The sequence below is a fragment of the Prinia subflava genome, chromosome Z (assembly GCF_021018805.1).
Source record: "Prinia subflava isolate CZ2003 ecotype Zambia chromosome Z, Cam_Psub_1.2, whole genome shotgun sequence".
Lineage (NCBI taxonomy): Eukaryota > Metazoa > Chordata > Aves > Passeriformes > Cisticolidae > Prinia > Prinia subflava.
The window spans coordinates 75,345,104-75,367,887 of record NC_086283.1 but is presented as its reverse complement, the minus strand read 5'-3'; the positions used below and the strand labels follow the sequence as shown (position 1 = coordinate 75,367,887).

General features: G+C 36.4%; 1 protein-coding gene across 5 annotated transcripts in view; it reads left to right on the top strand.

Moving 5' to 3' along the window:
* UHRF2 (ubiquitin like with PHD and ring finger domains 2) overlaps positions 1–22,784 on the top strand; it is a 78,760-nt gene that overhangs the window by 28,956 nt on the left and 27,020 nt on the right. For all 5 annotated transcript variants that reach the window (XM_063423923.1, XM_063423927.1, XM_063423924.1 and 2 more), the window contains exons 4-5: positions 797–1,015; positions 17,883–17,992. In XM_063423923.1, coding sequence (XP_063279993.1) covers positions 797–1,015; positions 17,883–17,992 — 329 coding nt within the window. The remainder of the gene's footprint in view (positions 1–796; positions 1,016–17,882; positions 17,993–22,784) is intronic.

Below are 22,784 nucleotides of genomic sequence, written 5' to 3'. Positions count from 1 at the left end.
GGTAGAGCCATACTTTTATTAGTAAGAGTAGGATTTTGCCATTAATATTTAACAATGCTGTTTGATAGAGGTATACTAATTTAACTGTGAATGCTCTTGCTGAAGTGCCAGTACTTGCATGATGGAAAAATAATTTGAGATACATCATCCTTAGCATTGTTTGTTAAGAAGGGAGAAGGAATAATTTTAATAGCAGCTGTTAATTTGCAGTAGACTAATTTCATTTTCTCTATTAAATTTGTTCTGTGAGTTCATGTAGTACTAGCTAAGTGATGGGAGATTTTCATCTGTCTACACACAGTATGAAAAAGGAGCTTCACTTTAGCATCTTTTAACTTTTTGTTACAGCCTGGCTTTTTTTTTTTTTTTTTTTTTTTTTTTTTTTTTTTTTTTTTAAATTAGTGTTGTGATCATGTCTGTTCTGCTCTTCTTCTATCACATGTGCGAATACAGGTTCCAGTATGTAGTAGTTGCCTCATTCAGGGGAATGTAAAAAAATTAGTGTTAAAATTAAAAGCATCTCAAATTTGAAAAGAAGTGCATATAGATTTACTTACATATTTTTTTTTCTTTTTGAGAAAGAGAGAATTCATGAAGGGTATTTGTCCCATCTGAGATGACACAAATTCTTAGTCTGTATTTAGAGGAAAGCTATATTTTAAGAAGGATATTAGGTCAGATTTTATGGGTTTTATGTGCCCATAGAACACTTAAAAACTTTTACTTCTGAAAAAAGTTGTCTGTTTTACTGTTGCAGGAGTCATAATCATTGATGTTGTTGGTTTTGCTTTTCAAGGTACCCAGAAAACGGCATAATAGAAATGGACACAGTCAATCTTCGACCGCGAGCGAGAACCATTCTGAAGTGGAGTGAGCTAAAAGTGGGTGATGTGGTGATGGTTAACTACAATGTTGAGACACCAGAAGAAAGAGGATTTTGGTTTGATGCAGAAATTACCTCTTTGAGAGAAATCTCAAGGACTAACAAAGAGGTTCATGCTAAAATTCTGCTGGGGTAAGATTTGCTTGACCAACTCAGAAAATCTCTACATATCATATGAACTGTGTGGTTTGTTTTTTTTATCTGCTAGTCACCACTAGATTAATTTTAATGTCATACTTTGATTTCACAGCTGTGTGAACTACGAAATTACAGTGCATGGTTTTTACAATGTGCAGACTTGACTGTAAGTCAGTATTTTTATTTTTCCTGAGGTTGCTGGAGACAACCATAAGGTTTTTGATGTATTAGGTGCGATTCAGATTGATCAGAGTGTGTTCCAGTAATTTTTTAGGTAATTGGGAACCCCTAGGTCTCACTTAAGTATGAATCATCTCTGACAGTTAGAATAAGCCTCTGAACTGGCGAAATAAATCTCTAAAGAATAAAATATTTATGTGGTATTATAACCTCTGATAAGTAAAGTGTGGAGCTGTGGGATGTGGGAACTGCAAGTTTTCATTACGGCTGAGATTACCTGAATATCTTTGCTTTGTTTTGCTATTTAATTTTAGAACTTCCGTACAGTTGGTTAGGAACAGTGCTTTCTGAAGATATCTTTAAGATATTGCTGTCAGTAAGCTGTATTATTATGTTCTTATGGATGAAGCGATGACAGGTGGTTGATTTAATGTTGGCGTGTCCCACATTTACTCATGAGTGTTATTATTATTGGAGTGTATCCCTGAAAATGAATTGGACTACTAGCATACCTTGTAGTTTTATTTACAGGAAAAGAGAATATTGTATCTACAGGAAGACTCAGTGTGGGACATGGTTTCTTGGGAGAGACACACAGAAGTCTCTGTGAATCAGGGCTAATTCAGTATTTTGTGTAAAAGTGCAATCTTACCTAGTATTGGGAAATGGCAAAGATATTGGCTTGTTAAAGCATGCAAGTAAATGAAAGTGTTTTGCAGGTGGGTTTTAATTTTAGAATTATAGGAGTTTTATTAGACAATCTCAGAGCATTATAGTCATCTTTTATTAAGTAAAGTAGGCACATGGATTTGTTTTGTAGACAAAGCAAAAAACCCACAAACTTGAAATGCAAAGCTAAAAAAAAATGAGATATTTTGAATTATTAACTTGAACGAGAGAAGAGATTCAGGAATGGAGGATGGTATCAATGGAGACATGCAGATTTTCACTGTAGTGCATTTAGTGCTAGTGGCATTTGGTAAGGCAGGGGTGAGTTTCGTGACGTTCTACAAATAGAACTGTCCAGAGAGCAGTTTAACATGAAGTTCAAATGTCTGTTGATAAAAATTTTTACAACTGTTGCCTACATGGATTCTTTCAGAGTTTTCCCCATCTATTAAAAATAGGATAATCAAAATGTTTTATATTGGCAAAAGGAAGCACCTGATGGCTAATAAAAAATTCTGGTTGGAACTCTATAGGGGAGTCTTTTCTATATCTAAGTAAACTGATAGTTATGCTTCAAACTAAAAGGTGCTAAACTCAAATACTGCCAGTACTGTGGCAGATACAGTAGGGTTCCACATGATACACTTACTATCCTCTGCAAGGAGTTGTGAGGAAAACAACACAGTTGACAAATACCTATTCTAAGGTGATGAATTTAACTCCATTTTTCAGATGGAATAATATTTCAGAGAATTTTCTTCCTAATTAAGAACTCTGGTTTCCTTTAAATGTTGATAGATTTTATATGTAATAATCAGCTGGTTGCAGTAAGGTTAACTGAGTCCTGCCATTTCTTAAATTTATCAAAGAGTAATTCTGTATGACCTGTACTACCCAACTCATTCCTCTCAATTCGTAGTAACAGAACAAGACAAATCTCCTACTATTCATAAATTTGTGTAAGGAACATGCTAAAGTAAATGCTTTCAATTTCAGGCTTGTTGATTTGCAAACTAAAACCAACCTCAGTGTTTCCTTAGTTTATTAGTACATAATATATATGTTTATTAGTACATAATATATATAATAGCAAATATATTAATTTAGTTTAGAATGATAATGCAGTTGTTATTATTTTAATCTAGAATAATATAATTAATATATTTCTGTAATAGCGATATGTAATTATGAGTTCTTAACATTGTTAGCATTAACTATTTTTCTCAAATAAAGGTGAAATTTCTTTTTAGTTTTTTTATGATTATGTTAGTGTTTAATTGATTGTATGCTAATGACTAGTTTCTTGTGTACTAGTTAAGGACAATCTTAGCAGACAAGTCAAGGGAGGCAGAGGTCTTAGGGTTGCATCGGATATATTCATTGCTTTGACCTTTTTTCCTTTGTGGTATTACATCAAAAAGACTTTGTATAAAACAATTTTGTCTGCCATATTTGAAGGTTTGATTTATTGATCTTAGTTACTTTTGACAACCATTTAATGAAGATGTTGGCATAATCACTGTAAATAACAAGAATGTGCTGTTTGTGGTCATGCTTTGAAGCTAGTGGAACATATGATCACTTTTTTTTTATGCGCCTTTTGACATGTGTCAAATTTGGTGTTACTGTTACTCATGTCTTAGTCATAATCAAAAGGAAAATTCTTGTACAGTCTGTCATCATTTAGCTCATGTTTTTGAAAATATATATGAAATAGGGAATACTACCAAATAGAGGATGAGACTGAAAAGAGGAGGCAAACTTCATTATGCAGAATAATTGGCCACTTACTATAAATTCTCACTTCTATAGTATTCCAGCTGCAGCTGAGATTTTTTGATTGTAGGATGTCTAAAACATATTGAACAGGATTTTCTGTGTCTCAGATGCAAATACTAGGGAAACAGCAGTGCTTTGGCCATGAAATAGGATTTAAGGTTTCTCATGACTTTGTGTCCATGCTTGCAATTCAGCATGTCTGAACGTGAGATTCTTATTTCAGGGTATCTGTGGTACCTCTGAAACGATTTTAACTGGCCAGGTGCTTCATTTCTGGTTCTAGATATCCTCTGTTTTTCTCTTTGGGGAGAGTGTTCTATTTAATAATGACAACACTTGTTTGTAATTTAGAATAATGTGACTTGTTGTCTTTGAGGCTAACTGTTGACAATTTAACCTTGGAGCCAGCAGATGTATTAAGGTTCACCATACCAAATCAAACCAGCATTTGCTCCTTCTTAGAATTGAAGATGGAGACCAAATTAGATCTCAGTTTTTTTCAGTAAGCCCTTGAAAGTCTGAGTTTAGCAAGGACACTGTCAATGCCAAGACTTGTATTTTGCTTAAGCCTTTGGAGATGTGTAAGAATGTAGATATAAATTATGCAAAGTGAACATAACTTTCTTCTTCAGATGAGTGATTGCTTAATGAATGTGATGTCTTCACCTATGCAGCTGTAAGGGAATATAATTGAACGGTCCTAAATTTTCATGTTCATATTTGTCGTCTTTTAGTTCTGCAGGTTTTTGTATGAGCATTCCTGTTCCCAAAAAGGATTTTTTTAATGGATTACTTTCTCTTAATTTTTAAATATTTTTATTGTACTTTTTTATAACCTGCCAGATTTGTTGTTCATCTTCCTCTTTTTTTTTTCTTTTTTTTTATGGTATACATTCATATTTATCGTTTTACTACTCCTTTAATTCATATCTAGCATGTTTCATTCTCAGAATGTACTATGATATTTTAAAGTTGTATTTGTGCTACCTGTACAGATTTTTACTTTTAACTTCTCCCTTTTATTCTTTTGTATAAGATTTTCCATTTATATGTAACTTCTGTTTGTTTTTTTTTAAATTGTACATATATATGTTTTTACAGCTTTGCAAAGACACGGAAATTAAATACTTTACAGAACAGTGAGGTGTTCTGTAATAGAGCGTGAAACAAGCTGTCCATGGGGTTCTTATGTTTATAATTTCAAGAATTCTGATGCTTCTGTCAATTTCTGTTTGGTTAAAAAGAAAGTTATTGGTAGTTGTACCTTGTTTGGACATCTAGGAAGATAACCGTACTTCCTGTCAGTCTCAGTGTATATTGTGATCACCATCATGTAAGAGCTGTTGTCATAATTTGGTAGATGTCAAATAGTACAGTTCTCATAATGCTCCTTCTTTACATCTGGAATTTTCATCAATGCGATTTATGTCTTGCTAATGCTTGCATGATTTTCTACCCAAAGTAACCTGGTAGAAAATAAATAAATAATAATAAATAAACCAGGTAGAAATTTTCTACCTGGTTTATTTATTTTACTGTAATGTCTTTGACTGTTGCTGATTGATCTGGGAGGACATAGTTTTGATGCTGTGTGAAGTATTAACAATATTTACTTGGACCTATTTTCTCAAATAACATTCATGCTGTATCAGCAGGTATCGTAGTAATAAGAATTTTAATTGGTGAGGACCTTACTCTCAGCTTTTTTGCACAGATGTGAAAGTGGTATATTTCTTCTAGGCAACAAAACTAGTAAAAAGGTGAATTTCTATCTTCCACTTTCCTCTTTTTGTGCCTTCAGTGGAGCTGGTCACGTCCTTTGAAGAAGAGAATTTGTTTTGAATCAACAGGACTATTTCAAGTCAAGATAGATTCTGAGTGGCCAAGAAGCTTGCTGGGATTTTTGATGGTGAATCTGTAGAGATACACATTTCTTTGTATTGCTTCTCCTAGTCTCTACAGCTAGAGATTGCTCTTTTTGTGATACACAGCCTTAGGGAAAAATCCCACAACTTGTAACAAGAATCTTGACAACCAGAATGTTTTTGTGTACTACTTAATTACTCTGTTGGACAAAAGAAATCATGTTAGCTGAAGTGGTATGTGAGTATAATTCTCTGCTTGAACTTAGAAGTGGAGTTTACTGGAAATAAAACTGCTCACTTTAAAATTTCAGATTAGGTTTGTTTTTAACCTTTCTTTGGTTGTGCTTGCAGTTTTGAGGAAAAGTCAAAAATTAAAAGATACAATGAACACAAGGACAGAATATTATTAAAGAGACTTCGGAGTCGTGTGAAGTGTGTTCTGTTAATGATTAATGTGTACAGCACAAACTGCCTAGGAGATATTGGGACATCCTGGGTTCTAGAGGAAGGTTGTTCTTCACGATGTATTGTTTCTGCCAGATGTGAAACAGAACATCTGTATCTGACTGAGAATAACTCATGACAAGAGCATAAGTGGAGTGAATCCTGTATTTATTCACTGTAGTACTTGTCCTCTTTGCAAGATATTTACGAGATACAGTACCTTGATTCAGCAACTTTGGCATCAAGCCCTTGGTGTTGGTACAGGCTGGGAATGAACTTAGGGCACTCACAGCCCAGAAAGCCAAACGTGTCCTGGGCTGCATCCAGAGCAGCGTGGGCAGCAGGGCCAGGGAGGGGATTCTGCCCCTCTGCTCTGCTGAGACCCACCTGCAGTACTGCATCCAGCTCTGGGGTTCCTGGCAGGACCTCTTGGACCGAGTCCAGAGGCCACCAAGATAGCTGAGGGGAATGGAGCACCTCATCTATTAGGAAAGGCTGGGAGATTGAAATTGTTTGACCTGGAGAAGAGAAGGCTTTGGGGTGACCTGATTACAGCCTTGCAGTACCTGAAGGGAGCCTTCAAAAAACATGAGACTTTTTACAAAAGCATGTAGTGACAGAACAAGGGGCAATGGCTTCAAATTGAAAGGTTATGTTTAAAGAAGATATTGGGAAGAAACTTTGTAGTATGAGGGTTGTGAGGCATGGGAACAGGTTGCTTAGGGAAACTGTGGATGCTCTATCGCTGTTAGCGTTCAAGGCCAGGCTGGGTGGAACTCTGAGGAGCCTGGTCTATTGGAAAGTGTCCCTATCCCTGGCCAAGGGTTGGAACTGTAAGATATTTAGGATCCCTTTCAACCCAGTCATTCTGTGATTCAATGAAAGAGTACATTTTGAGAAGTATTTGGCTGACTTAGTATAGATATCCTTTTCTTATTTCTTTCTACTTTCCCGTTGGACAGAAAAGTTTCCATTTTACAAACACTCACTGATGCACATGTTCTACGCAGATCATATTCCTTCACACTCTTTACCTGCATGCTTCATTGTTCTTACCCTAAAGAAGACAAATCCTCAGGAGGTTCCCTTGAATAGAAAGGATTTGAAGGATTACTGGTTTACGATTTGCTTGTCTTGAATTCCTTTCTGATATAGAACAAATATTTTATCTGCATATGTCCCTTTTCCTGATTCTTAAAAAGATAACATGAAAAGTAACTGATTCGTCTTTTTTGCCATTTGCCTGCATATTGCCTGATCTTAACTACCAGTATGGAGAAACTGATTGTTTCAGGTTGGTTTCCCAAAATGGAGGGAAAGTAGACTAGATGCTTGTAATCTGTGTCGAGGCTTTTGGGCTGTGAATATACTGTTCTTTGAAATTCCAGAATTTTAGTGGCAAACCAAGTCTGCCTTACAGAGAGAGCCAAAGAGTAAGTGACCTAATTATTTAAGATCTTTTTAGTCCTGCTGTTGAAAAGGGTAAAACTTTGGAGGGCAAATCATCCCAAGGAAAAGGAGCAAGCAAATCCTCTGGATCAAAACCTGGTTAAACAAGCTGTTGATGCAGCTTGTGTCAACAGACATTTGACTTTTAATAATACCATTTTGACTTTTGTCCCTGACAACTGGAGAAAAGCAAGTACTGCATCTGCTTTAAAAGAAGCCCAGCCTTATTTCAGCCTTCGGGAAAAAGGGGACAGTTCTTGTGAAGTGCTGGTGAAATAGTGATGATTAGGAATAGCCAGAGTGGGTTTTTTCTTTTTTCCAAGAGCAAATCATGCCTTATGTGCTCATCTGTCTTCTGTGATAAAATTATTTTCTCAGTGGCCAGGGGTGTTACAAAGGTTGTAATTTATTCAGTGTGGAAGTCCAGTAATGTCCTGTCGCAGTCTGATGATTCCTGTAGTAAACTGGGAGGATGGACAACCAGGTAGGTTTAGAAAAAGAAAACATTGAAAGATTAGGCTGAGAGTATAGTGGTTACTAAGTTGCACGGTACTTTGGAAGTGATAATAGGCAAGGAACTGCAGTGATGTATCCTGAAATCTGTACTGTTAGATATCTTGTGGCAATACAGTGGACTCTTGCCAGGTTTGCAGACACAGTAAATTGATGGAAATTCAAGGGTAGTACTGCCAATCAGAGAGACCTGAACAAGCAAGGTAGGAATGAGTGGCAGGAACTTCAAGAAAGTCAAGATGGATAAATGCAGAGTTTTCTTCCACTTAGGAAGGCACAGCCCCATGAAGCAGTGCTGACTGGGAAGTAGCTCTGATGAGAGCGATCTGTGGGTCTTTGGTAGGAAGCAAAGTGAATATGAGCCAGCAGTGTGTAATGAAGAGTAACAGTATTTGGAGTGTATGAAAAGGATAAGTAGAAGACTGGGGAAAGTGATTTACTCTCCTTTACTAGACACTAATTAAACTACATCAAGAATATTCCACTCACCTCTAAACATATCCCCCCTCATCTAAATGGACAAAATAGAGATATATAAAATGCAGTGAGTTTCAGCAGAGGAGCGGGAAATTGATTCTTTGGATTGCATCTAAAAGCTTAACATTGCAATTAATTGTGTGTTAAAAATTTTATTGCTTTAACAACAACAGAAAAAAGCATAAAGTATTAAAATTTCAAGTGTTTTGGGTGTCCTAACTGTTGCTGTAAGACAAAAGTATATTTTGAAGGTAAAGAATGGTTTGACTTGGAACTTGAAGGTTTTGTTTGTTTTCCAGAACTATATCTTAAGTATTTGTAAGTGTCCTTTCTCTAATAAACATGCAGAATTGGAACCACAGAGTCTTTTGACTTGCTTTTTAGAGGGGTGATATTTCGAAGTGTTATGAAGTTTAATTTTTTCCCACTGAGGAAAGTAAGTCCAAACAGAAGAGGAAGAACAGAAGAAAACAAATTTAAGTGCAAAAAGGCAAGCGGTGGATGGGTGGGTGTGTGGGTGGGTGGGAACTAGTGGTGAGCACAATATTAGGCAAAGCATTATGAAAAGAAGAAAGAGGAAAGGATGGTGTTGAAACATATGTATACGTTTAAGAGAAACTTTGAGGATGGAAAGGAGCTCTTGAGATTGTTCAAGTGGGATCAGCCAGAGCAGTTTGTCTAGGATTACATGTAGTTGGGGTTTTAATAATGTTATGGGTGGTTATTCAACAAGCTTTCTGAACAATCCACTGTAAAAAGAAAATTCACTCTTGCCACACAAAATGCATTTTTTTGTGTGTTTGTACATCTTGCTCTTATCCTGGCAGTAGATAGATAGTTAGAGGAATCTGGCTCCCTTTTTATACACACAGGTAAGAGCCATCCTCACATAACCCTTCTATTCTCTAGACTATAAACACTCTTGTATCAAGGATGTTCTGTATCAGGCCTGTTAATTATTTTTGTATCCCTTTTCTGGAACCATTCCTGTAAATCCATGTCTGTGTTCTCAGGCCAAATGTAGGGAGCCTACATTTGGCCTGACTAATGCTGAGTCATGATTGGCATTTGCCTTCTTTCTACGTGCTGGCATTGCTGCTCTTAATGTAGTCCAAGAAGCTGTGGACCTTCTTTGCTTGCAAGGGCACATAACTGGTTTATAGTCAGCTTGTTTTTTATGTTCTTCAAGGTCCTTACCAAGATGCTCTTCAGTCAGGTGGAGACACTTGGCAGTTACTGGTACTCCTCTGTGCAGGACTTGAATTTTTCTTTGTTGAATATGATGAAATTCCTTTCTGTCCAACTCTAAATGGTAGCAGAGGCAACTAATACTCACTTTCCTAGGGACTGAGTTGAGGCTGATCAGTCTGTCATCAACCTTCCTTCTTGAAGTTAGGTGTGATGTCTGCTTTCTTAACAGGAAGGTGTCATCACCTTACAGTAGCAGGACTAGGAGTACATTCATCCAAACATTAGGCAGCTCCCTCGGAGCTCTTGAGTATGACCTGTTAGAGCTAGGTCTTCTATATGCCTGTGTAAATGCTCCATAATCTTATCTTCCACTGAGACTCTGTCTTCCTTGTTTTGGCCATTCTGTTTACTCTTGGGGACCTCGAATTCCTAAACACTGGTCTTAGCAGTAAATACTTGAGACAAAGAAAGTACTGAGTACCTTGATTTTTCTGTATTGTCATCAGGGACCCTGCTATGTTTAGCAGTGCCCCCACATTTTCTCTAGTTTTCCTTTCCTGTCAGAATTTTACTCCCCAGATTCAAATCAAGGTACACCTTGGCTTTCCCAACTCTATGCCTACACAATAAGATACCTCTTCCTGCCTCAGATCAGCTATCCCAGCTTCCACCTCTTACACATTTCCTTTTTATATCTAAGCTCCTTATTCATTTCTGCAGGCTTCCTTTTGGCTTTGATGTCCTGCACATGGCGAGAGACTATTTTTGAGCTTGGGATGATCCTTAAATATCAACTAGCTTTACTGAGCCCGTCTCCACAGGATTCTTGTAGGATTTTTCCAAGTAGATCTCTTCAGAGATTACATTCTACTGTCTACATTGTACTGTCCTGAAATCCAAGGTTGTCTTGTACTTTATCCTTTCTCTAAGGAGTCTGAACTCCATCTTTTATCATCATTGCAGACAAACTTATATGTCCCATGACAAGTTCTTCACTGTTTGTATGTATCAGGTCTAGAAATTTTCTTCTCCATGATCAGGAAGTTGTTACCACTACACTCCAGAAATTCACTATATTGTTTGTGTTCTGCTTTGTTGATCTTTTGGTAGATGCTATAGTGCTTCAAGTCCCTATGAGAACAGAGCTGTAAACATGAAACTTCTTCCATTGTCTGAAGGAGTCTTCATATACTCTTTGTATCAGGCACCTTTTACAGCATCACTGATGTTCTGTCTGTTAACCTTATCCTGTAAGCTCTTGACTGGTTCCTGGTCTGCCCTCATATAAGGGACAGCTACTCCTAGTCGTCTTCCTGAAGAGCCCTTACCAATTAGTTATAGCATTCCAGTCACATGAGCTATCCCAAAATGTCTTCTTGATCCTAGTGTTGTCATGGGGCTGCATTAATGATACAGACCTCTGTAATCTCCTTTGTTCATTGCCTATGCATTGGTCTGTAGGTGTTTCAGGGAGGCACCAAAGTGTGCTCTTCTCACTTGTTTGTTGGGGAATCTCTCCAACAGTTAAATCCAGAAGTCTGTGGGTATTTGGATTTATCAATATAAACATTAATAATTAATTTATCAATATAAACATTAATAATAAACATTAATAATTATCAGAGATTCCAGACAAACACAGAAGACCTGAAAAGGTTGTATTACCATTATGTAATGGTCATTGGACACTTAAATGGAGGATTTAATATCATGCACTAATGAAATTAGAAATCATGGTGGAAACATTTGCTGTAATTTTTCTGAAGAGAGCTAGGCAATGTAAAGAATGAAGATATTCTGAAAGAAGCAGTTGCCCTCTAAATGCCAGATTAGTTAGGACCTCTTTTTCTCTAGGATATTCTGACTTTCAGGAATTCTTGGTGAATTAGATTCATCATGTTCTCAGGAAGAGAATCTCCAGATGCAAAGTTCATTATAGTAATACTGTCATATACATTCAAGCTATAATAATAAATTCATTACAAACTTTCAAGGTTAGAATTGTGGGTTTGTCCTTTGCAAGCAGTTCTCCTTGCTTTTGGTTTGATATGACCATTCTTTGGAAATGTCTTTGTGATTCTATGATTCTGTGCCATTGTATTCTCTTACGATTTCTGAAGGTGGATACCTTCAGAAGTTTTCATGTTTGGTTTTCTCTGTTTTTTGTTTGTTTGGTTGGTTTTTGTTGTGTTTGTTTTTATTATTTGTGATTTGTTGGTTTTGTTTGATTTTGGTTGGTTGGTTTTAAAGCACCTTATATTTGGGGGGTTTGTTGTTGATTTATTCACTTAGGTTTTGGGGTATTTGAGGAGTTTGTGGTTTGGGGGTTTGTGGGGTTTTTTGGTGGTTGGCTTTGTTTTTTGGTTTGTATTTTGTTTGTTTTTGCCAGAGTGCTCAATATGTTTCTGTGCTTTCAGGACCCTTTCTTTTCTATTCCTTGTTTTTTGGAATCATCCTGACAGTATCTTTGTGATTTTGTTAGGAAGAGAGGTGCTTCTTCTCATGTCTTTGAGTTGAGGTCTGGCAGGGTTCACAGATTGGTCTCCTGTAACTCTGTCTTATCTCATGATGAACATGTGCTGCATCTCCTCACTATTTAAAATCTGGATAGGAGTGTTTAACCTCTTACAGTAAGACTCACCTGTTTGTATCTCTACTTCTTCCTAGCATGAAGGAACTTGTTGACTAACCCAGACCCTTGGAATAATGTCTTGAACAGATGCTTAGCATTGTTTCTGTGCACTGCAGTTCAGTCTGCAAACACATACAAAAGTTGACTAAGCTTAGACCATGCACTGTGATGCCAAGCACAGCTCTTGTATCTTTGTTTTTCATGTATTAAGTCTTTGGTGTAACCTTTATGGGTCATCGACCTGGTTTTTCACTTGGTCCTTCATGGACACTCGAGTGTTAGTTAGCATCATTGTGTTTGAACTTGGATTTGGAAGCTGTAGATGCCTCCTGAGCATTTGGGGTAGTGTCAGTCACGGACTCAGTCCTGACTACAGGAAGGGAGCAGCTGGGGTGGTGGCAGTGGAGTCCCTTTTGCGATGGGACAGGAGTGTTCCTGCAGCACCATGAGCAGGACCGGGTTTGGGGCGGGCAGGTTCAGGGCCCTCCACAGGCTCCACACCTCCGTGTGGTTGAGGCATGGGGCAGGGGTGTGCACAGAGTCGTGAGCCTCTGACATTGTTGCTGGATGTTCTCTCTGGTCAGTTCTTTCCCTGGATACTCTTATGTCCACCTGCTTATAGCTCCCAGGCTAAGAAGAAGAGAATCTCTGTGTCCAAGTCTCTGCTTTCAGAATCTGGCATCATGAACTGTAATATATTGCTTTGTAAATGCATCAAGTGTCACACCTACTGCTGACATTAAAAAAAAAGCAATATCCTGCCTGACTTGTGTGTACGTCCACAAGTTTTCTAGGTTTGGGAGTACATGTGTTTTGTTTTTAAAGGATAAAAGAGTCATATTAGAATATGGTCCTTAACATAGCCTAGAAAATGTTAATTCAGTTTTTTTGCTGTTTAAATAATGGTGTTACAGAAAGAAAGTAATAAAATCTTTGCATGGTCTGGAAGTTGTTACGTGTCTTTATCTTTACAGTGTTTGTGTAATAAATGAAATGTTGAATTAAAAGCAGAGCTAATACTGTCCCATTTTGTAACTGTGCATTTTTATTTTAGTGATTAAACAAATATGTGTGAAAAAAGTATTGTAAATACTCTCTGCTTTTTTGCTTGTGTGCAATAAAAAAATAAAAGAACCTCTGTGTAATTCACTACAACCTAGCAGAATTTCATCTAGCAGATTATGAATGTAATATGCTGTCTAAATATGGGAAAATTTTGAAGTCACCTTTGAAACAAGCCTATTTAAAACCAACTCTCCAGTCAACTGCTTCTAAGAAGATGATATTAAAAGTTTTAACAAGCATTTTGAATTGTAATATTGACAGATTGTATGTTTTTAAAGAAGTTATTTAACTATGTTTTATTGATGCAGTACAGAATGAGTTGCTAGCTGAAAACTTTACAGAAGCTGAGTAAAGGCTGATTGATGTAAGGCATGTAAACAAAGTGTTGCATATGAAACGATAGGTACAGAAGGTGGTAGTAAATCTGGTTTTGTTTAGATTTGTATATTGCTTTTTAAGTGAATTTGTGTATTTGGAAAGCATAGCCAACGTTATATTCTGTTAGGTTTTGTTCTGATCGTAGCTGTTTCTCCACTGACCTGGACAGTACCTTTTGCCATTAGCCATAGAGTCTGACTGTGAATTAGTTGTTTGTGGTAAGCATGACAGTGTGAGTAAGGTTTTGCTCTTAGGGACCCTAATTATCATTAGACACTTTTCATAATTACTCTTAGTATGAATATAAACTTTGTGTGTATTTTTCTAGTATTTTCCCCCCCATTTTAGTCAGCATTGTATTTTGACTTTATTGTGTGTTAAAATACTATACTTTTAATTTCAGTGTGGTAAAGTGATAAACACAGAAATTTCCAGACAGAGATCTGACAATTGTCACTGAATCTTTCAGACTGTAAGTGATAAAGCTCCCTAAGCATGGTAACTGTCCAGCAGCTTTTATTTTCTGTGAAGCTGACCTTTGAAATATCCAGGATAATACCCGCTTGTCACATGTCTAGTCAACTGTGATTTTGAATGTCTAAAAGTGTTTTGTTATCTGAAGGTTAAAAAAAAGGAAATGTGTGTGGGGAAAGTGCAGATAAAGGAAGGTTCATTTGAAGGTTTCTCTCTGGCTTTGACTACCTTTTCTCAAATGAAGGCTTGCATTAGGAATTCTGCTGTGTTGAAGAATCTGGCTTTGTTTTGGAATTTAATTATTTCAGAAGATTTAAAGTTCTTACTGTTTGAAATACAAACACTCCGTTTACTGTCCATATTGCATAATCTCATTTTTGGTATGGGACGGTAAAGAAGTGAAAAAAGGTTATACATTTGACAGCATAATATAGCCACAATTTTGTTAGATAACCATAATTTTAAAATCACATGATCATTAAATGTGTACTATGGCAGCAGAATTATTCTTTCATGAGCAAGTAGCTGAGCAGATTTTTTTAGCTTTGGTAAGGCTTAAACATTTGTTGTTGGCTATCATTTTCACAATGTTAGTTGATCTTCCTCTGTAGTTCCAGACATGCAGCTGTGACATTTGTTGGAACATACCAGCTTTGCAATGTTACTTGATATGCTTTGTTTACTTCTTATGTAACTCATAGCAGAAAATAAAATGTTTTTTCTGGTTCAAAGGAAAAACCTAGTCTCAAAGTTGCTTTTAAGTGTTCTTATCTCAAAGGAAAAATACAGGGCAAAAAGAAAAGGAGTGTCTACTATGATCTAGTATATATGATAGAGAAATTGTAATTTTGAAAGTTTAGTAAGTATTGCCTAGATATAAGGAATAGTATTGCTAGTCAGTATGATTGCAGTGCTGTGAGAGGACAAAACATGCCATGCAGCTGTATTAATTTTTTTTTATTATTATTTCAGGAGTCCTGTGTCTTACAGTATTAATTAGAGGAGTTTTTTATTTAACCAGCTAAACTAAAAAAGTATGTTTCTCTTCAATACTTTGAGGTGGAAATAACTTCTTTTGAGACAATACTTTGTAATAAAGTTAATGATACAAGTCTGTGCTTCTGCATACTTAACAAAAGCTTTGCTGTTACCATTTGGAACACTTACAACACTTACATTGAACCAACTTACAAATCTTTTCATGGTATCTTTTAAGGAAACAATGTGATAATCATTGTAATTAAAAGTAATTTTATAGTTCAAATTGGCATTTTTAAGAATTTACTCCTAATTAATATTCTACTGAACTCAAGTTTGGTTTTTTTCCCAAAGATATGAATAACAAGTGTCTGGATTTCTGGGTAAAGCTGTATGGTGCTTTGCCACCTTCCTTCTTGACCACAGACAGTATGTAGAGAATACAGATAATGCAAATCTATTTTTTTAACAGCTGCTTTTTACTTTTCTGGGGAAAATGCAGGGGTGGGAGGAAAGGTAAGTTAAATAGCTCTAAACCACAACACACTGTAGAGAGAGAAGGGGAAATATGTGTTTTTCCTAGATGGAGTTTTGCTGATACTAGGGATAGTGGTTGTAGACCACACATGCATTTAAGATTGGCAAGATACAAAAATCAGTGAAAAATATGCTTAAATTACCTTAAATTTACTAGAATTTGAGAATATCAGTCATTTGTAGCTGCTACATTAAATATAAAATTTCACATTAACTATATGAAAGAAGTTGTAATTCTGTATTTTTGTTTTAAATTAGATTCATGACTTTGAGTTCTGTTAGAAGTAAGTCCTAGAGGAATAACATTGACAGGCAGTCAAGCAGTGTTGTAAGAAAGGTTCTATGGCATTAAAAAATCTTAAACAGGTATTTGTTTTTAACTTTAAATAATCTAGGAATAACAAGAAATATAGAACAGTTAATAAAAGACTCTCCAAAGTCCACAAAACAACCTAGGAAATATTGTTGCTTTGAAGAATTTATTGATTCCCTTTTCCTGCCAAAGATCATGTTTACATCTTGTCCTTTCTGTATTTTAAGGTATTGTGCCTTTGTGATTGTGAATTGCTCAGCAGTGTGGATAATTCAAAGTGTCTCTGCATGCTAAACCTAAGAAGTGTTACTCACAATGGCCCAAACTGCTTTAAAGTACTGTCCCCTGAGGATGCAAATGAAGTTAATTCTGAATACATTATTTTCCTGATCAGGAAAGCAAACAGTTCTTTATCTGGTGGATGTATTTGCATTGATGCAGCCTTTGTATATTCTGTTCAAATAGTTTAAATATTTAAAATTTTCTAGCATTTGCTGTTTATGCATGTGACAAACAATGAGGAATGTTTTTCCTCCCAAAACTGCTGGAAAAGAAAAAGATCAAACTAAATAGAGATGCCTAAGTAAACAGCTGTTGGTACACTTAAAAGGCAGCTGGAGTTGATCAAGGCACTGACAGAGTCCTCTCAACCCCAGTTCCCTGGAGACCTAAATACTACAGTGTTCAGGGCCATGTAAAAGTGATTTGTTGCCTGTGTTTTTTCCCTGGCTTAGTTTTTTTCTGCCTTAGTTAGCTCATCATGTGTGTGAGTCCAAGAAGTGGTAGTCAGCACAAAGGAAGTGGTGAGATAGGTGAAGAGGTAGAGCGAGATGTTCTGTTGTTTCAGTTATCCTTATTGAATATGATTCCAATATCTTGTTTCCCTGTCTGTCTGTAGTCTAATTTTGTTTTGCAGACTAGATCTTTTATAGGGATCTGCCACCTGACTGGCTTTCTTCATAAGTGTTTTCAAGTTACCTCTGTGATAATGTTCTCACAAATATCTATCAGTATTGTACTACACTGAAAATTCCTGCTTACTTCTAGATGGGGTAGTAAGTTGAAAGTCGTAAGGGAACAGGCAGTTGAAGCGAGCACATCATCCTAAAGAGGAAGGAAAAAAGAGCATTTTACAACTGTTGGTGTCATTGTGGCTGTTTCTTCCTAGATACATTTCTGTTTGAATTACAGTCTGTGTAGATACAAATGTATTTTGATAAGAGTAGGTGAAAACTTTTACATTTAATATTTTCTAGTTATTTTCTTGTCTGTCTGTCTTGTGGCATTATTGTTGTGGAGTCTTGGAGTATTTGTTACTACTAATCACAGATTTTGCACTGAAACCTGACATTCGCAGGACTATTTACAGTATGTAATTCAGTACAGTATTGTATGTGGCTTTTCAGAGTTGAGAAACAGTTAAAAGTTGTAGAAGGGCTTTTGAATTTTTTTGTGGCTTTTCTTGCTCTGTGGGTTCAAACTATTATTCTGTCTTATAGGTCATATTTCTGGTTTGTTTGTAATATTATACTTTCATTATAATGTTTGAGATGCTGTGTTCCGGAGGATATGGTTTTGTCTGGTCTGCTGTGTTCAGCCAATAAAAACACTTAGAGGTTTTAGAAGTGGAATTAAGACATATTGGATAACTGTCAATAAAGACCTACTGAAATGCCAGACAGTCTGAGAATAATGGAGTAGCCTTTTCTTTAAGTAAGCCCTAAATATGTGTTTTATTTTTTTCTTACAAGTTACAGGGCTAGACTGACTGGTTTTTTGTGTGAGTTGAACTAAAGGATGCTATCAGTGATAATAAAAGTCTACTTACCTTTATCTGATTGCTTAAGATTCAAAAAGTACAGAATTTAGGTCTGATGAACTAAGTTGAATGTACTTTTTGTTCTTTTTGTTTTTCAGAGGTCCAGAAGACACAATAAATGATTGTAAAATCCTTTTTATAGAGGAAATGTACAAGATTGAAAAGCCAGGAGCCTATCCATTGACATTTGGGGATGGAGATTTCAAAAGTATGCACTTTTAAAATTATTTGAATATAAGTACAAATTGAGTGATATTTCTTTAGAAAATATCAGCATGCAGAGGTGGCAGAAATAATTGGTTTGTGTTCAAGAAAGTAATTGCATTGAATTATTCTTAGATTTCTGTTGTAAAAGTATAGTTACTGTAAGATGGCTGTATTGCTTGACATATTCAGAAACTAGTAACAGCTTAGGGCAATCAGTCATAAATGGTGAAAAAGGGAAACAGCTGATAATGCTCTAAAGGAACAGTGCAGAATGAATTTCCGGTTTCATTTAAGTTCCTAAAGAGATGTTCAGGCCACCAAAACTGCTATTGCAACTGACATGTAATTTAAGCTTTTAATAAATTAATAAATGCCAAAAATAGGATTAGTTGGTAGTAATGTACTTTAACTCTGTCATTATGTCAGGAAAAAAAAAAGGATAGGGAACTTTGCACTAAAGCTGCTTGTACCATGAAAAAAAAAAGGGATAATTAATGTTTGGATTAGTTGATCCTGCATGACCTTCTAAAAAAGTTTCTATACCAGACCGCCTTGACCTCCCCACAGCCACAATAAGGAGTTAGTGGTAGTTTATCTAAAAAGTAATTGTGACATTTTGTCCTAAGTTTGAAAATATATTAAAATTAGGAGTGATGAATGTTTGTGATAGCAACACTGAAAATTGAACTGCAGGTCTACAAGCAGGTATTAGATATAATTATGTATTACATTCCTGACTCCATGCTCTTTTTCAGAACCTTTGTAGGTGGCTCTGAGTGCACAACAATGAGTCTGATTAATGTTTATTTGTTGTCTAAAAAAATAATTCACTGTTTTTCAGAGGAGAAAATACCATTCCTTGTGGTATTCTTAAAAGTGTCGATTTCTCAACTCATTCATTTTCATTATTTGAGAATTACTTCCCTTAGATTACTAAAAAAAGAAAACAATCCGCTCTGTTTTACTTTTTCTTGGTCACATTAAAAGATGTTTGCAATATCTTAAAGCATATTTTGATTTAAAAAGATTGCAGTGTGAGAAAATTGAAAATCTACAAATACTGATTGGTATTTATATACAATTTATTTTGCAAGTAAGCAATGTTTTTAATGTGTTTAAAAATTATTGCAGTTCATTTTGTTCTTCCCTGCAGCTACTGTGTAGTGAATTAATTTTTAAAATTATGTGTCAAGGAAATGAGTGATTACTGTATTGCTGACTATACAAAATTGTCTACAATGGTGCTATTTGATCTGACATGAGTATTTACTTATCATAGAATCATTTAGATAGCAAAAGACGCTTAAGACCATCAAGTCCTCCACTAAACCATGTCCCTAAGTGCCACATCTACATGTTTTTGGGGTGGTAGTTCCATACTTCTCTGGGCAATACCTTCCAGTGCTTGACCATTTTTTCTGTGAAGCAGTTTTCCTAATAACCAATCTAAACCTCCCCTAGGCCAACTTCAGGCCATTTCCTCTTGTCCTTTTGACTGACCCTCACTTGGCTACAAACTCAGGTAGCTGCAGAGTGCAATGTCTCAGGTCACCTGAGCCTTCTTTTCTCCAGGGTAAACAACCCCAGCTCCCTGAACTGGTCCTTACAGGACTTGTGCTCCAGAACCTTCACAAGCTTTACTGCCCTGCTCTGGGCACACTCCAGCACCTCAGTGTCTTTCTTGGAACGAGGGATCTGAAGGATTTGAGGAGTGGCTTCACCAGTCTGTACTTTGTACACTGATTGCCACTCTGATTGTTTCAGAGTTAAGGCCTTAATTGCCTATTACAGCTCATTGCCTCCAGTGCTGATAGTTGTTTCTTTATTTGTAACCGCTTAGCTTAAACTACCCAAATATTGATATCTGTAGATATTTGCACCTCTATGTATGTTTTATTTCATTTTTTCCTAGTCCCAATCTTATTAATTTCAGCATATTGTTTATAACCTCCATAAATAAAGATAATTCATAAATATAATCTTTTAAATTGTGATTGTGAAAAAATAAATTGATCTGGGAATTCAGCCTTGGTTCTTGAACTGCTCTTTTTCCTGAAGCCAGCACTCACCACATAACCCTGTTCATGGGATTCTGGTTTTTCAGCCAGGTCAGCTGTTTTCCCCTTGTTCAGGTATGTACAGTGCACATCTGCTGAACTGTGTGTTGTAACCACCAGTGTATTCTTTTGGACTGTACTTACAACCCCTTTTGTACTGTGTATTAAAAAAAGTTAAATATATATACACTTAGCTATAAACATGCAGCTCCCTTAGCTTATATACTATGGAAAGTTGCAGAATTTTATTACAATAATGGCAGATGAAATTAAAATCATTATTTAGCCTTAAATATTCTATGTGATTGTTGTAAGCACAATCAGCAAATCCACTGACTGTATTTTTTGTCCACTTTAAACTACTGTACATGCCCTTGTCAAAAGATAGAATGCCTTCTATGGAAATAATCTTCATCAGATAAACAGTGTAGGTTGCCTCTGCATAAAAACTCCTTTTTCTTCACCATGGTTAATATAATAATTAGGTTTTATTTGTGTAAAGTGATGTCAATATACATTTAGCATTTACAATTAAAAATAAAGTAGTAATTTTTTAATTAATTAATGGAAGTAAAATTCTACAACTGAGGAAAAGAGTAAGGCTAAGCCTATTAAGAAATTATATTAGAAATAAAAAAATCTAGGAAGCAACATATTTGCAAATATGTTAAAAATATTTATATGCAACACACAACTAAGACCTAGGTATCAACTTCCATATATTACTTCCATCAGAATCCAAACCGGTGCTAACTCTTTCTGGAAAAAAATGATAATATGAAATTATTTCTGCAGCTAAATTCTGCATTATTGGTTGAGGTGAACAGTCTTCATGACCAATGGTGCAGCTATAGTAGCTAGTGCATATGACTTACATGGTTAAAACAGAAACCAATGTGAAAAATGGAAATCATATGGAAATGAGTTTGTAGTTTGTATATTGATGAAGGTAGAGAACTTCACCTATTGTTTAAACAAACTAAAATACGTAGGTATTTTTTTCTCTTTTCTTATTTAAAAAATATTAACCTTTCACCTAAGAAACTAGTTTTGTAACTGAAACTAGAAAATTGCTTAGGCCTAAACAATGTGTGGTGCTCAGATACAGAAAAATATGTCATTTCATGTTGTCTATTATTTGTTGGATGAGGTAGACTATTGGGTTTCCATAGGGAGTGCTCAGTCATCACTTTAAAATTTTTTTCAAAGGAGTTAACAGTTATCTGGGATTTCCTAGTCTGACTTGAATTGATATTGACAGATTTTGAGTTTAACGTAGTTATGCTGGAAAACTCTCAGATTTGTTCATCAGCACCCGTACAATTTTTCCTTTCTTTTGAAATGAACCTTTTGGAGAGAAGTCTCAAACTAATAGAAAATTATTTCCATTTGGATAGCATGAGAAGTCTTCTAGGCTATGTTCTACTACAGGCAATATTCTCATAGATTTTTGAGGTTTTTTAGAAGTATATATTTAAGTGCACCTTTGCCTTTAAGACTGCGCAAAATAGCCACTGCTAGTAGCTTTACATGTTTATTTCTCAGGTTTTCCAGTCAGTACATCTCACTAAACCTTCTATATGCAGCTGGTAATCTTCCCTCTTTGGTGATTCTTTTATATTCTTCAGTTCTAAAGGTTTTTATCTTAAAAACAATGATTAAAATAGCATTTTTTCAGCTCGACTTATCATAGAATGGTTTTAGATGGAAAGAACCATTAAAGATCTTCTACCCCTGCCATGGGCAGGGGTATTTTTCATTAAATCAGGTTGCTCAAAGCCCCATTCAACCTGACTTTGAAAGGTTCAAGGGATGGGGCATCCACACCTTCTCAGGGTAACCTATGCCGATGTCTCATCACCCTCACCGTAAAAAATTTCTTCCTTATATCAGTCTAAATTATGTTTCTTTCAAATTAAAAAACTGTTTCTTGCTGTCATTATTGTTGCTCCTTGTCATTACTGATCTTGGTAAAAAAATCTTTCCCCATCTTTCTTATAAACCCCCCCCTTAAGTTTTGAAAGGCTGCAACAAAGTATCCCTAAAGCCTTATCTTGCCCAGGCTGAACAAACCCATCTCTCTCAGCCTTTCTTCATAGGAGAGGTGTTCCAGCCCTCTGATCATTTTCATGGCCCTCCCCTGGACCTGTCCTAACAGTGGTTGGAAGGGGTCTTAGGGGAAGTACAGCCAGTCAGCCTGACCTCCATACTGGGGAAGGTCACGGAGCAGATCATCCCAGGTGTCCTTATGCGTTGTGTGCAGGCAGCCAGGGGATCAGGCCCAGCCAGCAGTCTCTGTGAAAGGCAGGTTCAGCTTGACCAACCTGATCTCCTTCTAGGGTGCCTCACCTGGTGGTTGAGCAAAGGGCTGTGGATGTTGTCTACATGGACTTTAGTAAAGCCTTCGATACAGTTTCCCACAGCATTCTTCTGGAAAAACTCTCTGCCCATTGGGCTCAGACAGGCACGCTCTTCACAGGGTAAGAACCTGTCTGTGCGGCTGGGCCCAGAGAGTGGTGGTGGATGGAGTTAGATCCAGTTGGCCGTCAGTCACCAGTGGTGTTCCCCAGGGCTCAGTACTGGGGCCAGTTCTGTTTTATGTTCTTCATGGATCGTCTGGATGAGGACATTGAGTGCACCCTCAGTCAGTTTGCAGATGACACCAAGCTGGGTGGGAGTGTTGATCTGCTGGAGGGCAGGAAGGCTCTGCAGGGGGATCTGGACAGGCTGGATCGA